General features: G+C 33.2%; 1 protein-coding gene across 1 annotated transcript in view; it reads left to right on the forward strand.

Annotated features, from left to right (window-relative positions):
- The first annotated feature begins 13,130 nt into the window (after positions 1-13,130).
- Positions 13,131-18,950, forward strand: part of LOC131859402 (heat shock 70 kDa protein 18-like) — an 87,841-nt gene continuing 82,021 nt past the window's right edge. Inside the window, exon 1 of the mRNA XM_059213097.1 lies at positions 13,131-14,255. Within this exon, the coding sequence (XP_059069080.1) occupies positions 13,131-14,255 (1,125 nt within the window). The remainder of the gene's footprint in view (positions 14,256-18,950) is intronic.

The following is an 18,950-nucleotide window of genomic DNA, read 5'->3' on the forward strand; positions in this document are numbered from 1 at the left end:
CAATTTGCAACATGTGAAGACTCAACATCAAAATCCCAAACTCAAGCTTTAGTACAAATTTAGTTTTACATGGCCATCACAGGCCGAATTAGCAATTTAACAACTGCTACATGTCTGATGTCTCATGTTCAAAATTTAATATTAATTTAATCCATGACAAATTAAATATAGATAATAGCAATGCCCAAAACCTAGTAATCAAAAATAGAGAAATGCAGAAATGTTAAAAATTGGGAGAATTTGAGAATACAAATTTAGAGGCTGAAGGTTTGCACTGTGCATCATAGATACCTAGGATGGATTAGCAATAGCGAGTGCTGGTTTTTTCTTGTTCATAAAATAGAGTTATTTCAACCGATGCCAAATTCCAAACAGAAAAAATATAAAACCTTGAAATTAAGAGTAAAAGTAGAAAATTGTGCAATACATACTATGATTCTTACGATTTATGCTCCAGTTTTTGTAGGGTGCTCAACTCTTTGTCTAATGGAAGGTCAATATTATTTAAACTATGGAAAGTCAACTGCAACTTCGTCAACAATCTATATTTAGAAGAGTGACTTGACATCACTGTTTCACCCAATACTCCATTCATAGTTGTAAATGGTTTGATGAATTCTAGAACGCTTTGGGGATTGTGTTCTTAGGAAGCAAGTCTAACTCAGACTTCATTTTTATCTCCATGTTTGTTTTGCAAGCTTATTTTCCAATGAATTTATTTGATGGGTCAACAGTCTTAGGCAAACCAAGTTTAATCAAAGTAGTTGTCTTTTCTTGTAGATTCAATATCTTTTTGCCACATTTATCCATAACTTTTGATGTTTCCCTTAGTTTTTGGCATTTTTGAAGGATACATGATGTCTTAACTGTGGCATCAATACGGCTCTTAATTCCCTTAGATGCCAAATAGTTGTCACTGGTACTATAGACTACTTTCAAAATATGGTTTTCCATATTCTCTTTTGAATAAACATTTATGCTCTTCTCAATGTGCCCTTTGATTTTCATATAAACTATTCGAAGACTTTCATTCAATTCAAACCATTCACACAACTTGTCACTCTACATTATTTGCCCCCAAATTTTTTCTTGTATATACTTCATTGTATTTTTCATATTATCTATAAATCTATCATCAAATTTTTTACTACTTTTAGCCAGTTTTTCTCTCAGGTCCTTCAATTCTACATCCATCTTTTCCTGCTCTGCAATTTCTACTGTAGAGCCTAAATTTTTTATGCTTTTTCTGTAAATCATTGCACTTGTTATCTGTTTCTTTCCTCTTTGATTTTTCATTTGCTAGGTCTACCTGTAAATTTTCTATTTGTTTCTCCAATTTGTTTTTTTCTCTCTAACTTTAGCAGTAAAGTGTAGACCACTTCGTTAATCCTTTTTGACAAACTAATTTTGTCCACATTATGTACTTTGGAAAAATTCATTTGGAGGGTGCTAACTTGAAATTCAGAGGGATCTATCTGACTATGTGGTGGATTTTTATCTTTAGTTGGTTTCATAACAACCATAAACTCCATCATATCTTTGTGTGGGTCATATGTTGGAAATACCTTGTTTGTTGCAGGTTGTTCATCTAAAACTTCAGTCAGGGCAACCCTATGAAATGCTCTCTTTTTTTCTTTATTTGCATTTGTTGTGTGTTAAAATTTATCATAGTAATCACGTAATTGAAAATCTGGGCTTGCTGAAGCAATTGAATGTTTGAAGGTGAAATGGGAATAACAGAGGCTCCAGTTCCACCTATGCCTCTGGTTTTAACTAATGCATTACTAGGATTACCAACAACCATTCTTGATCTTGTCCCACTGTCACTTTCATGTGTATATTTTATAATCTTTTGAGGGGTCTGATCTGAAGCTGCAAATGATAGATTTGTAGTGTCAGTGGAACTTGATATAGGGTTCTGAATAGTATGAGTATCTACCACTAGTGGCCTCTTGCGAGAGATATTCTGTTGTTGCCCTTGTCCAACACCAAGACAACTAGTTTCAGTAGTAGTATCCATGCCAACCCCATCAATCACAGTAGCACTTGACTGAACACTAATAGGAATACTATCCCTAGATCCCCTACTAGTGGCAGTGGCACTTGATTGACCACCAATGAGAATACCATGATGTAGTGGTGGTTGTGGATTTGAACCTGAAACAAATGCAAGTGGACCCTGAGGGTAATGAGTAGTACCTTTATGTGATGAATCTAAAGAATCAAGTCCAATGACTGGTTTAACAGGAGCTTTTGATTTTAAATTTGATGGAAGTTGTACCTCAAGTGGATACCAAATGCCTTCTCCTCTAGGACCTAGACCACCACCTTCAAAACCCATTTTTTCCACAATGTTTGCCACTTTTCTATATTTTTCTTTCATGGACTCATTGACTCCACCTAATATTTTAGTGACTGTAGTGGTTGTTGGAGTAGGCTCAACCTCATACTCATTATCATCTTCACTCTTGTCATGTGTTGTTGTGGGATGCTCCATATTCCACAATTTGCTAAACTCTTCATTCTTGTCGAAGGACTCAAATTCTGCACTGGTCTTTGGTTCTCTGAGATTCTTCCTCATTGTCCAAAAATCATTTATTTTGGTTTGAGTCCAATAAATTTCTTTACATTCTTGTAGAATTGTTTTGGGAATAGATTTGTTAGATGGAGTGGCATATTTTTGGTAGAAATTGTACGGCCTCCTATTTTGGATGCCTTGGCCCTCCTTTGTTGTCTTCTGTGTGTGCAACGCCATAATTTGTGATGACATTTCTTCTGTTGAAATGTTATTGTTAGCAGCAATTTTCTCTATCTCTTTTTTACCTCATCCCAGGAGTCCATGTTTCTAAGCTTTTCTATCAATGGTTTACTTTCATGTTGACATAATGCTAAAGAGTTCCCATTTTTCTTAAGCCTTGCTTGAACTACACTGATTGGATCATACAGCCAGAGACCCTCATCACCAAAGCTAAAAACTATAAAAAAATCATGTGCCATATTGAATGCTTTTCTCTCAAATGTAAACCCTCCACATGAGAAAGGAAAGGAAGGAAATATGCTCTTCTTTTGCTAACCATGGAAGTGCCTATCTGTGCTCTCCTACTGTCGTACATATTCCAATACAAATACCCTCTCTAGCACATGTATTGGAAGTATGTATGGTTTTACTATTGATCCATAAAACCTTAACATATTGTATTCTTCCATGAAGAACCAGTCAGCCAATTATATTTGACTTCCAAGTTTAATGCAATCTCTACAGACACAAGCAATCTAGGCATTGGAGTGCTAGTAATTTCATTATACATTGGTGCCAAAAAGAAGTCTACAAAATTGTTGTAGTTCTTTTTGTTATCATGCATCCTTATCTTTGGTGTCCATTCATATATTGGACACTTTTCTCTGTTCCAAGTCTTCTCATCAAGATTATAGTTCACAATTTGAAGATTGTTGGTCTCTAATATTGCACGATACTTGGATAGAAGGAGATAACACAAGTAGGATGAGAACCTAAATGTCTTACAGGAACCTTTTTTGATCATTAGTAATTGTTTTTGCATGGATTGAACAACATGCTCAACAAAATTATATCTTACTGGCTGAGTTACACAATGGATATCAAAAATCATTTCAAGAATGCTAGCACCCACTTCCCTATCATTTTCCAATCCCAGGCAAAATGTTAGCAAGGAAATAGTATCCTAAACCCATGGAATAAAAATGTTAGAATCATAAGGAGGTTTATGATTCTAATCCAATGGAGTACCAGTACCTATACCATGCATTATTAGAGCTTTGATAAATGAATTTTTGTGACTTGGATCGAGACTCTCATAATTATTTGCTAGCTTTCCTAGGTCAATGTGGATGTTTGAGTTTTGTGCTTCAAACCCTAGGTTCAACAAACGAGAAAATTCTCCCACGTTTATGGATATAATTTCCTCTTTTGTATTTTTATTGACAATTGTTTTTTTATCTTCATCATAATTTTTGGCTCAGACCATGACAAAATCAAGGCAAGAGAATACTTCAGGTAACACCATGCTTCCCAATCCAGCATCCCATGATGTGATTTTATTTGTTCTTTGTTTTAACATTGTGTTGAAAACATTAAATTTTGCCCTGGTTGGATATGTTGCCTTACTAGACATTGCATATCTAATATCTATGATATGCTTTTCACCATGGATAGCAGGGTCATAAATATCATGGTATTCATCAGTGAAACCTAGTGTTTTAACCACTTCAGTTAGGTAAAAAAAACATCACTTGGCTTCCTGTTGAACTACTGCTTCCCATTTTCCCCATCATTGTTATTATTAATATTTCAAAATAATGCTAGATACAAGCCTAAAAAATGTTAACCCTCAAATTGAACCACAAGATTAAAAAAAAGTAAGAAAGGCGGGATGTAGGTGCTCTAGATTTTACCCAAAATTTCTATTTCACTAGATTGGCGCAGAGAGTCTCTATTGCAACTTGCATTCCTCAATCTAGTAGTTGTTTCTAAATCTCCCTCAATTTACTAGTTTCAAGTTTGTCCATGAAATGAAATACGATTATAATTTATGATTTATGATTCACTTATTTTAAAAACACTGAAAAGTAAAAATGTAATACCTAAAGGGCAAAATATCTAGAAGCCTGTTGTAATTTTATAAATTACTATTAATATCTATTCGCCACCAAAGGACAAAACATTCATTGCTTCAGTATAAATTCTGAGGACATTAAATGTAAAACGTTCAATTCTAGGTGAAGTTCTCACAAATGTGTTCACTTCCCACATTTGGGCTGAAATCCACCCTAAGTCGTTGATTTGTGCTCATCCAACGGACAATGGTATATGTTGTCAATTATTGTGGGTCCCATGATTTTTGCCATTTTTCAAGCATGTCACCACACTCGAGTCATTTTTCTGGAATCTTTTTTAAGTCTTTTTAATCCTTCAACTTCCGCTAGAAATAGAGCTTTATAGACTTAATTATATTTAATTAAATGTAAAACATTCAATTCCGGGCTAAATTCTCACAAATGTGTTCACTTCCCACATTCGGGCTGAAATCCACCCTAAGTCGTTGATCTGTGCTCATCCAACAGACGATGGTATATGTTGGCAGTTCTCGTGGGTCCCATGACTTTTGCCATTTTTTGGGCACGTCACCACACTCGAGTCACTTTTCTGGACTATTTTTTAAGTCTTTTTAATCATTTTCTACTTCCACTCGAAATAGAGCTTTATAGATTTAATTAATAATTATATTTAATTAAATGTAAAATGTTCAATTCTGGGGGAATTTCTCACAAATGTGTTTACTTCCTACATTCAAGCCGAAATCCACCCAAAGTCGTTGATCTATGCTCATCCAACAGATGATGGTATATATTATTAGTTGTCATGGGTCCCATTAATTTTTCCATTTCTCGAGAATCTCACCACACTCGAGTCACTTTTCTGAGCTATTTTTTAAGTCTGTTTAATCATTTTCAACGTCCGTACGAAATAGAGATTTATAGACTTAATTATATTTAATTAAATGTAAAACATTCAATTTCGAGCGAATTTCTCACAAATGTGTTTACTTCCCATATTCAGGCCAAAATCCACCCTAAGTCGTTGATCTATGCTCATCCAATGGATGATGGTATATGTTGTCAGTTATCGTGGGTCCCATGACTTTTGCCATTTTCTGGGCACGTAACCACACTCGAGTCACTTTTCCAGACTATTTTTTAAGTCTATTTAATCATTTTCAACTTTCACCCAAAATAGAGCTTTATAGACTTAATTATATTTAATTAAATGTAAAACGTTCAATTTCTAAAATTTCATCCTTCTGAATATAGAAAAAAAAAAAAAAAGCATTGTAATTGCTGGAAAAATCAAGCCCACCAAAGGGACTAAAAGAGAGGGTAAATTGTCGATTATCATATCAAAAGTATATTAAATAGTCTTTATAATATACTTTAAATTAAAATATATACGAAAGATATATTAACTTTGATATTAAATTCAAAGATACATTATAAGATCAAATGAGTGATAGGACCAAATAAGAAGACGTGCCTTTCTTCATAAGATACTTGATTCATTGGGTGTTTTGTAAAGTAATTAACTCCTTTAATTTATTTGATACAAAACAAATGGGACCAATTACCACATTGTATTTTTGATACATATAAATGATAAAATATATCCACTTCAAAATTCTATTTTTTGAAACTATTCTAATAATATATTCACATCATTGGTTCTCTTCCATGAAAGTGATCCCATGTACCATTCATAAATGTCTCAAATTTCTTTATAATGACAAAATCTTAACTATAAATCATAGAATGTACCAACCCACACATGCACTAGTTCAAAACTTCATCAACAAATAATTTGGACTTTTAATTCACTTATTTTTCGCGAGATAAACATCTTTTTTTAATATATTTATAAAATTATAATCAACCAAAATCAATGTACAAATAATTAATGGAATGAACTAGATTATTTATATATATATATTAAATAAAGAGAAAGAAGCATTACATAAAAAAGATCACAGTTGATGAGCTTAAAATATGCTCATAATTTGGATGTTATGATAAACTTTTAAATGCCTTTACTTTTGTTATTTCATGGATGTTCAAACTTTGTTGAAACCTTTTTGGGATGTCCTGTAGCAAGATACTTTTATATTCCTGCAGCTCATTGTGTTGACTTGATTGCATTTATTGCCCCGTTGATTCCCTAAAATGACTGGTATATCGTATACAGTTTTTGAATGATGAAGTAGATTTAAAATGTGTGATCAATGAATAGATATCGTGTATGTGCCATACGCCTTTTCTGTTGCCTGTTACCTTTTGTTTCGCAGGTTGTTGAAGAACGATCAAGTCAAGTGCAGCCGATCTCGGCCTTGCAGTAAAGTCCATTTCCTGCACGACTTCGAGGAAGCTCCGGCGAAGACTCTTTGGCCCGAACCATGGGAAAGAATTTTAATGACAAAGAGTGGAGCGCTAGATTCTCTCTGGATCGGGTTGAATGCATAAATTCATTTATGAAGTTTGTTCCTTGATTCGAGGATATGTTTTACTTCCACGTCTTTCTTTGATGGGGTTAGTTAGTTAGTTGCTCTCCTATTTTTAAATAAAGCTTCTCCTCCTGTGCAAGAAGAGAGTTAGAATAGGATAGAATCAGAGTAGTAGATGTCATGTAAGAATCAATATGATAATGAAAGACAGAATCTATTTAACCAGAGATAGAGTTTGTTGTTAGTTTCCATATCAACAAAACAATGTATATCATTCTATTTTTATAAATAAAGTTCAATGAAGTTCTGAGTTTAGCATCTATGTAATCACGAGATGCTTGCTAAGGGGGCCCACTTAGTAGGTATCTGTAGCTAGTTAGTTAGTTGTTCTTTCCTGTTAAGCTTCAGTTTGCTTTCATCTTTAAAGTTTTTTATACAAACTCAGCTTTACATTGCTCCTGCAGCACAAGGAATCCATCACTGTGCCTGTTCCTGCAGCATAAGGCTAGTTCATAGTTTGTGTTTCAGTTGTAGTTATCATGGTTTCTGTTTTAATCAAATCATAGTTGAGTTAAAGAGCTTTGCATTACCTTCCTATAGCGTAGATAGAATTTCTTTCCAGTATGTATTTTCGTTAAGATTTGACCAAAATGAGTTCCTAGTGCATATATTTTGCTGCGCCATTTAAAGTATACGTCCCCTGGTTTGACAAGTAAATGAACGTCTACAGAGAGAGATATTGGTCACCTGTTGGAATGCCCAATTCCCAGGAAAGGTTTTACTATGATTTTCATATCCTTTTGTGGGCACGACCATCAACAGTATTAAATTTATTTCCATTGTTTAACAAAATATTGAAATACCATAGCTCATAGACAAAAATCATTTGCAAAACTATCATTAATAAAATGAAATAGAAAGCATTTTTATATCCATAAGAGGCAAACTGAAACAAACTGAAATTTGCAAAATTATCATTAATATTTATGTTTTGGAAATTTACAATTTTAACATGTTTGAGACTTGAGTCCCTCAAAAACTTTAAAGCTAAAACGAGTGAGCCACTGAGCCTATAAGGTTCAAGTTACGAGGACATAGCAAAAAAAAAACTACTAGGGGGTCGGGGCTAGGGCACAAGTAGTGGATGGTCTACCCTAAGAATATGCCCCTCCCTCCATGTAGAATTCTTTAGATAGCATAAGCTGAGAGAATTCTTCAAGCCAACTATAGTTTGGAAAGTCATCCAAGAGCAACCATTTCCGGAGAAAATCCCTACCAATCTGCGCCCATTTCCTATGATGCGTCAACTGCTCTACATTCAGGTTCAAAAGAAATGGTTGCCTGGCCACTGGCACTGTTCAGTCAAGGAGGAGAAGCTTTCTTAATTCACTCGCCCAAGGGATCCCTACCCCTACTTCTACAAGGATGACAATAGTAACATCGTCTCTAAGGAAGTCTTCCTTAAAAACATTCCTTGTCAACATCAGCATATCCACCTTGTCTCCTCCAAGGTCTAGAAGAGATACCAAGAACCAGGATGTAATGTCCGTGTTAACACGGTATCTATTTCTGTTATGCAAAAAGTCTCTACCCAGCACCATCCTCACAGCCTCATTGGTGAACATCCCAACCTCCTTGCAGACTGATTGGAGGGTTAGGTTTTTAACGGAGCCCAAAAAGGCCCTCTAGTCCTTCGAAGAAATGCTTCTCAAGTGGATAGGAGTGTCCATCTTGACAAATCAAATTACCAAATTAAACAACCTGAGCCTATAGACCTAAACTAGAGGCAAAATTTAAATACCGCGAGCTCTAACAATTTATCTACCAAATGGAAAAGGCTAATTGAAGATGAAAGAAGTAGAGATCATATATAAAAAGCTTAAGCTCTTGATTGTAATAATATCTTCTCTAACCGTATTAATTTCTTTAAATTTTTTTAAATCTTTCGTATATCTCTGCAAATCTTTCCCATAAATGCACTAGTGTATGAAATTGGAAACAACTATAAACTAGTACCAAGTTGGCAAGTACCACATTAGAAGTCATGGGGACAGAGTGGATTGCAGTTAGTGACTAGACATATATTAAATGACCAACATTATTGATCATGACATTTGATATGTATCTATTGAATCCAATTCCATTCCAGACACTTTTTGGTGAACTATGTTCTCTTCAGAAAATTGGGCCAAAATAAAACTGCAGCCATTGATCTACGATCATCGAATGGTTTAAAATCATTGATGGATTTTACGTACATGTCACCCTTCATGTGTCAAAGAGTCTGCGCTTTTTGATGCATCATGCAGGGTCCAGACTCAATGTGATGTGATGTGCCTTGTCTATTAATGGTAATGAATTTATGAAATCGCCAATAAAATATTTAATTTTCTATAAATAACAAAATATTATCCAAACAAATTAAATAATTTTCAAGCCGTGGATAAAAATATCCAATACGTTTAAATAATTTTTTCCTTCGGACTAGAAATTTCCGCCCATACAATTATATATTTGTTCCTTTAAACAAAAAAATATTTGCCTCCTAAAATATATATTTTCCCCACAGAACAAGGTATTATTCGCTAGAATTTTATGGAATTTTCGTACCCTAGAAAAAAATTGTCAATACAAAATAATTTTTTTTCCTATTTTGAAAAAAAAATTCACCACCAATATGAAAGTTTCCCCCAAAAATTAATGTCTAATTCGCTAGGACTTTACACTTTTGCCCAGGGGGTGGTTTCTTAAAGTTATCCCTGGCTGCCACAACCAACAACCTTCATGGTTTAAATAAAGAGAAAAACTAGAACATCAAATGACATGACAATAAATTGAAAGAAAAAAATGAGAAACTTTAACCTCTTTAAGAAAAAGAATGTCTAAATTTGGAAATAAAATTCACATATCTTGAACAAATTATATTTTATGGAGTTTTGTGAGATAACCCATAAGAATGAAATTTCCAATACGTTTATAGGCTTCTCAAAAAAATTGAGTGGCAACACAATATGTGGAAGTGGATTAGAGGACTTACCGCATGAAACACCTTAGGATGAATTTCCTTGGTCATTAGGTAGGGGAGCCATTGGATGACACTATTAAGCTTTAAACACCATCAACAACAACTATGAAGGAATGGGAAGGTGATTCCATTTAAAATGGACAACAGGAAAGACCCTTTTTCCTAGCAAATTCAAAGGACCTACAAAAAAATGCAAACAAAAACTAGCAGATTCCTTAAAAAATTGTGATGTGACATGCACAAAAAATCTAAAAAAATAGAAAAACCATAGTAGAGATTAGTTTTGATGCTTCACCTTGGAAGGTAAATTTTAACAATAAGATGGTCGCTTGTTATGCCCAAAATTTGAATGAGATGTACAAAATAGATTTATGTGCAAGTGCCAAAGCTCTTCAACATCTACATTTAGAATGCAAAAGAGAAAAGAGAAATTTTACTTTCATAACAAAGACTATAATTATATTGATAGGCTCTATAAAGGAAATCTCATATTCTTCATTGTCATTTGTCTTTATTTAACTACTATAATATTTTATTTTTGTTTTATGTCAACAACATTTCTTCCTCTTTAAAATGAGTAATAAAATCATAAAACATACCTAAATCAAATATATATGTAAAGGGGTAATAAGCCATAGGACATCTAGAGACTTAGTTACACCTAATAAACATAAATTTAATGCCCACTCATATTATTGCCACATGCAATTACAAGTGCCATGCATATATTTTTCATGCTCTTCAAAAAGGCAAGGTTCATACAAGTGACATGACAGCCAAGGTAATATTTATTTATTTTTCATTCTTAGATTAGTTGTTATATTGAGAAGAAACTAACCAACCTATACCATAAATCAATACAATCAGTAGTTCAAAAATTATATAGGTGCTAGATTCAATATAAATATGTCATTATATCTACAAATATATGGAGAATTATTACTATCCATTAATAAGTTCAACTCTATAATCTATCAATCTGAACATGAATTATTAAACAATTTTTTTGTTATCTTGGTGGTCTTCCCATTAATAGGCAAATTGAGTAGAATAAGTAAGCTTAAATAAAAATTATTCTCTTAAGACTAACCATTGGATTAGCAATTTTTGATCAACAACTTCATTTATATTTCATTTTTTTCACTAGGTGTATTATTGGGATATTCTATAAACATGGAATCTACATATAGGACTAGGCAACAATATTGTAGATGTGTAATATTTTATACAAAAGTTATAGTTTCATTTCATGAAACACTTTTAATTGGGTAGAATTTTTAAAGAATAAAGAGTAGAGATGAAACTAAAAAAAAATATAAGAATTGCTAGAGATCTAAAATTGCCTTTTAATTAGATAAATATTTTAATTTATTCAATTAATTTATTAGCCTTTTTCTCTATTAATTAAATAAATATTTTAATTTATTCAATTAATTCACTAAAACTTGTCTTTCTATTTAAAATAAATATTTATTATTTATTTAATCTCATCCATCTTTGTCAATTTAAATAAATCTTTTATTTATTTAATATATGTGACCTCTTCCTCTATTAATAAATAAATATTTTTTATTTATTTAATTAATTTATTATCCTCCTATTTTTTAATTTAAATAAATAGTTATTATTTATTTAATGGTCCCTTCCTTCTTTTTCAATTTGAATAAATAATTTATTTATTTAATTTGTATGATATTTTTCTATTGATTAAATAAATATTATTTATTTATTTAATTAATGCATTTAGCATTTTGTTCTTATCCATATGTCAACACATATTTCTAAATACCTACTCCTTAATCCTAGCCATCCATTTTAATTTAACCTTTTAATCCTATTCATTCTTATCTTTTATCTTTCCACCTATTAATCTTCTCCCTTAATCTTTACCTACCCTTTTATCCTATTTGTCACATTCACCTATGTGACCATGGCCCTTCATTTATCCTTTTTGCCTCTTAATCTCAACCATCCATTTCTTAGATGAACTCTATAAAAGGAGTCTCTCCCTCTCATTCTATCATATCAACTCATCGAGCAATCAAGCATTTGGAGTATACTTACATTTTAGCTTTTATCTTTACATCATAGCTCAACATCATCACAACCACATCCATTCCCCATTGAGCTCTTATGCAAGCATAAAAATCTGAGAGCAACATATATGCAGGTATCATTTGGTTTATTTTATGATTTGGCATGTTTGTTGGTTCTTCATTGATGTTTTATTGAATTTCATTGTAGATCTAGGGTTTGGTAGTTGAAAATAGGGTTTGCAATAATAGGAGTTCAAATTTAGCATACATGGTAGTTTTAAATTCATTTAAAAAATATTGAACATTGGTTTACCATGTGTACTTAATGCCCAAGTTAATCATCCCAGATTTTTCTTGCCTTGATTTAACACTATTTTCTTGAATTCGATTATCATGCTTACAATTTTTTTGTTGTGTTGTTCTTAACTTAATATATTGCATGAGTTGAAAATTTAGCCAAATGTCCAATTTTTATCTTTTTTTTAATTTTATGAAAAGGAAAATAGAAGGAAATAGACGACTACACTAAAATGTTACATCAACATTATTTACTACTGAATATATTAATCATTTTTTTATTATTCAATGTTAATCAAACTATTTGTTTCTATTTGATGTGTATTCTGTAAATACAACTTATTGAACCAAAATTACTCAAACATCTCAGAATATTGTTTGGTTTACTCGTGTACATTATTATCACATTTAGAAATCATTTATGGGGAATTGCTTATGGCCAGTGGCTTATTACCGACGCCAGTGGCTTATACTCCCAATTTATTTTCGCCTTAACATGTTTATATGTCATGATAATGTGTTTGTTAACTATACTTATGACATCTACAGAAAATGAATCTTGGAAAATCCTATTGACGATATCAGAAGTCGGTGGCAGTAGACTTGGCTTATCGGCATTTCTGTTGCAAGTTTCAATTTGATAGTTTAAGTAAAAACAGGGCTCTCAGCTGACTGAGAAAGGCCATTTGTTGTAGAGAATTTTGTCATTTTATTCAACCAGCAGATATAGAAAGAGTGGGAAGGCAAATGGGAACAACTTATAGCTGCGTGGGAGTATGGCAGAATGACAGAGTGGAAATCATTGTTAATGACCAAGGAAATAGAACTACTCCTTCTATGGTTGCTTTCACGGCCGAAGAGAGATTTGTCGGAGACGCTGCCAAGTTTCAAATTTCCTCTAATCCTCTTAACACCGTCTTCGATGTGAAAAGACTCATTGGTAGGCAATTTACTGATTCTTCTGTGCAGGCCGACATGAAACTGTGGCCTTTCACAGTTGTTTCACAGAAAAATGACAAGCCAATGATTGAAGTGAATTACAAGGGTCAGAAGAAACTGTTTGCGCCTGAGGAAATCTCATCCATGGTTTTAATGAAAATGAAAACTACAGCTGAACAGTATCTAGAAAGTGAGGTGAAAAATGCAGTTATTACGGTGCCTGCCTACTTCAGTGACTCCCAAAGGAAGATGACTAAAGACGCTGGCCGGATTGCAGGTCTAAATGTAATGCGGATCATCAATGAGCCGACTGCTGCAGCCATGACTTACGGCTTTGGTAGAGCTGAGGAAGAGAAGAAACATATTCTGGTGTTTGACCTTGGTGGAGGTACTTTTGATGTTTCTATTGTTGTAGTTCAAAAAGGCAAATTTGAGGTGAAAGCAGTTGGGGGAGAGGCACATTTGGGAGGTGAAGATTTTGACAATAGGATGCTCGACTACTGTGCCCAACACTTCAGCAAGTTGTACAAAACAAATTTATGTGTGAATGCCAAAGCTCTTCGGCGACTGCGTTCAGAGTGTGAGAGGGCAAAGAGAAATTTGTCCTCAGTGGTAGAGACTGTAATTGATATTGACGGTCTCTACGAAGGATATGATTTTTTCTTGAAGATCAGGAGAGCAAAGTTTGAAGAGCTCAACTTTGATTTATTTGAGAAGTGCATGGAAGTTGTGAAGAGATGCGTGGCAGATGCCAAGTTAAGTAAGAGCCAAATTGAAGATATTATATTAGTAGGGGGTTCCTCAAGAATACCAAAGGTGCAGGAAATGGTCAGAGATTTCTTCGATGGGAAGGAGCTCTGCAGAGCTGTAAATCCGGACGAAGCAGTAGCTTATGGTGCTGCACTTCAGGCAGCTGTGCTCAACAAGGAGGACGTTCACATTGTCATGGAGGATGTCACGCCTTTGAGTCTTGGAATTGAAGTTGATGATGGTGTGATGAGGGTAGTTGCTCCGCGAAATACTCCGCTTCCCACTCGGAAAGAGACATCCGTCACTACAGCATATGACGATATGACAGCCGTACGCTTTCGAGTTTTCGAAGGTGAAAGACCTTTGGTTGCAGACAACAATTTTCTAGGAAAATTTGTATTGAGAGGGATTCCCGCTGCCCCGGCTGGAGTGCCAATTATTAAAGTTTGCTTTGAAGTGGATGCAGATGGAATTCTGAACGTTTCTGTCCACGACAGAATAAGTGGAGCAAGAAATGCGATTAAAATTAGTAATGAAGGTGGGAGACTAAGCACTCAAGAGATTGATAAAATGATAGCGGACGCAGAAAAATTTCGCAGGGAGGACGAAGAAGCGAGGAAAAAGCAGGTTGCCAAATACGCCCTTGAATGTTACGTGTCCAACATGAAAAAGAGGGCAATGAAAGAAAAGAGTGAAGGCTCTATGGACGCTGATGTTGCAGAAGATCTTATATCAACTATCATTGCAGTTGAGGAATGGTTAAAGGACGACACTGTGACAGTGGTTGAACTGCAAGACAAATTGAAAGAATTGGAATTGAAATGCCTGTGTTTATCTTCCCCCAAGCGGTTTAAGTTTATTAAATAAGAGAAATGAAAATTATTGAACTCAACTAGTAGGATAATAGTACAAACGATAGAACTCTTTTTGTAATTTTGATGTAAGAAAAACCAGGTCCATGATCTCTCTAATCTGCGCCAGTAGATACGATATTTCCTCTTGGTTTTCCTTAACGCAATTTGATGTTAAAGCAATATCTCTATAGATTATAATAATTATATATTTATTGCAGTTATCTTGTTCCTTATCTTGTGCATAAATTAGTCTGGAATGTGGATGAGTTATGTGCGGTTTCTAATTTCTATTTTTAATAAAACAGTATGAATAAGATTTTGCCAAATTTTAAGGCTAAGTTTTTATGGAGAAAAAAATAGAATTGAACGAATTCATTCTTATCTTGAATTATTCATGCAAGAAGAAAAGAAAATCTCTCCTGCAACAACTCACAAATTTTCATACAGCAGAGACTCTCTGCTCTTACTTAAAACTTTCATACAAAATTAGATTGCAACATACAGAACATATTTATTAACAAAACAGAACAGATTTGTAATCACATTACAAAATTTTCTCACATGCCTCTCCTCCCGGCTCTCACACAACTTTCCTTCTTCGTTTCTCTTTTTAAACACTCTGCTCTCTTCACCATTCGAAGTTCACAAATAGCCCAACCTCTGTTATTTCTTCCTATGCACCCCGGTTCATACATGGATGGCTCTTACGTCTTTGTCTGTCAGTCTTAAACCCCACACACTCAGCAACATATCAAGTCTAGAGAATATCAGTTAACTCTTTGACATATTTAAATCTAAAAGTCAAACCTTAATGTGTATTTGAAGTTGTTCGCTCTTTGTCTTCTCTTCGTTATCTATATGAAGGTATTCTTTATTTTTCTCCATGCATTCCTATCTACTTATTCCTTTGCCTAAACTTGGCTCCCACACACTTTGGTGTACCCATACAATTATTTACAATTGTCTTGGTTGTATTTTTAAGAAACATATTTGCACATGTTGGAGAGTAAAAATATTGTTAATTGATTTTAGATTTATTTGGCATAAATACATAGACATGCAAATGCTATTATAGCATTGTGTTCCCATGAGATTTCAAAATTACCCCAAACTACATGGGTGACTAACTCTAAACTTATTATTTGCTAATTTTGTAACTAAAAGCTAGAAAAAAACCTATCTACGAGAACAAATATCAACTTATTATTTATTAATTTACATTGCAAGAGTTGAACACAACCAATTTGGAGACTTCGATGAAATGTCTTCATCAATTTTCTTCACTCACCCACAATACTAGATTGACTCCACCAATTTCTAACCTCCTTGCATGATGAGATAACACCTTTCCTTAGAAAGTCAACATCTCCTTCTCCTTTGAGTGTATCAAATTCCCTCTGTAGTGTTGAACGTGAGAGAACATTCTCTTCTTTAGGAGTACACATCTTCTTCGAGTGTTTCAATATCTCTCCTCCAATGCTATAGAAACACTCACTCCTTTATTGTACAAAAAAGACTCAACTAAATATGAATAAATTCAATGTGCTTAAAAGAAATCCTAGTCTTCCCTTTCTCCTTGAAGGGGCATAGGTGTGGTTCTTCTCATGCAATGAATCAATTTCTAGTGAGAACCTATCTTGCGATGATAAATATACTCCCGCCTCAAATTCCTTAAACCTTGAATGTGAAGTTGTTACTCTTTAATTATCAAATGTAGCATTCAAACCTGTAAAGATTCTCTTAAGTGTAATATATATTGCATGAGTACATACACTACATGTATCCAAGTAGATAATAGAACTGTTGGACTCAATTAAAAATACACCTTTTTCAATATGGTTTGATTTGAATACAATATGTCATGATTCTAATTACAAATTCTAAAAAAAGGAAAATCACTCCTCATGAGAATAAAATCTTATCACTATGAATTTTGATTCTATAACCTTAAATTTTCAAAATGCCTTTATACACCACAATCAACAATCTCTTTCACACCATGTGATATTGTAAATAATATTTTAATTTTTGTTTTTATATTTTGAACTAAACAAGAGCAACACACTAAAACATTAAGTCACATAACCCTAGTAAATTGGTTTATACTATGCATCAAGTCAATCATAGATTAGTGTGAGCCTTAAAATCTTTGCAAACCATCTCAAAATAATGAAGAATTTTTTGCACTTTGCACTTAGCACAACATGTTATACACCTGCACTTTCCAATAATTCTCTACTCATACTCTTTGTTCTTTCCAGACTCATGCCCCTTGCAATGCACAACAACAACAACAACAATCATTTAGAGGAGTATTTAATAATAAGATGTTTCAACTCTATATCATGAGCATGGACTACACCTTTAAATTTCCTCACTATCACTTAGGCAATGTCTAGAATTTGAAATTCTTCTCTATGAAGACTTAAATAAAAAGAGAATAGCATTTTTTATATTTCTATGATGTTTTGAGAAATAAGATTGGTGGCAACTTTTTCTTCTATCTTAACTTTGGTGATTTATCCTTTGGTGGCAACAACCTCACCTACTATTGCAAATCACAATATTTCTATTGATTGATAGCCTCCTTTCAAACATCAACATATAGGCTCCATTGATCATCTCTTACATTTGTATTAGATTATCATTTTATAAACTTATCTAAATAGAAACTTGAACCTACAAATTCATATTCTCCAATTGAAAAAAGCCCTTTGCATCCTTTTTCTCTCTAATTTAGACACCAGATTGAAGTGCACACAATGTTCCTTCATTGCATTCCTTCTCACATCATATGTAGAGGGATAGGACTAATTGATTTCTCAATACCATATTGAGAATGGTAGAGCACGACACTAAAACATAACTACATCATATTTGCTATTAGAAAGTAAAACTATTATTCATTAATTTTAGATTTCTTTGTGGTGATTATATAGAAATATGCAAATACTTATATAGTATTGCATTCTATTATTCCCAAATAAAGCAACTCCCAACTTTAATCTAGTAACTAAAACCTAAGGTCTATATTTATTTAATAAATATAAGCTAAGATCTAATATTCTGATAGTATCTTAATGCAACCATTTCTAAAGAGAAACATGATAACATCCATAAGGTCAAGTATTTTCTCTTGTCATGATAATAATGACTCTAGTTAGTAGAGGGGCTACTTATAATAGCGTAATTTCAAGAGATGTAGAATTGGAATGAAAATATACATTTATAGTTCAAATAATGAATCTCTTTACAAGTGGGTAAAAAATTAAAATTGTTTTGCACTTTGGCTCATCATAATAGTTTCAAAGAGAATGGGTTTTTCCTAAAACTATTTGAAAACTATGTGACACAAAGGGTTTTAGGTAGAACACTTTTGTCCAAATTTACTTTGTTGATCCAAACTACAATAGAGTTTTGAAGTCTCATGCACTTATACAATAAGGTTTCAACCAGAATATTTTTTAATGAAAGAGATATCTTAAAATTCTTTATATGAAAACCTAATCTATCTTTTAATGTAAACAAAATGAAAATTTAAACTCAAGTCTAAATTTTTTCAATGATAAGTGATTTTTCTTTGAAATTGGAAGGTTTGTGAGGCCCTTTCTTTCACTATTTCCGATTGAAGGGCTATCTTTCCCAACCCAAGATAAATCAGTTTGAATCAACAAAGTAATTTTGGACACACATACACACACACACACACACACATACACATGTATGTATGTATGTGTACATGGGTAAAATCACAGACCTATGTCACACTTTTATAAAGGCATCGGCCAACAACACTGAAACTGTTTAACTTCAATTGCATAAAAATGGCATTTCTAAATTGAATTTTGAAATTATGTAAACTGATCAAATGTAGAATTATTAATGAAATTTATGTCTGTTATTTTTTAAATTTTTTAGGAAAAAAATTGATATTTTTTAATAAATTCAAAAACAAATTTTTCAGTAATGAAAAATGTTGAAAATCAAGGGTTCCAGTCGACGCCACCAAAAAAAAATGAAAATG

Source organism: Cryptomeria japonica, chromosome 2 (assembly GCF_030272615.1).
Source record: "Cryptomeria japonica chromosome 2, Sugi_1.0, whole genome shotgun sequence".
Lineage (NCBI taxonomy): Eukaryota > Viridiplantae > Streptophyta > Pinopsida > Cupressales > Cupressaceae > Cryptomeria > Cryptomeria japonica.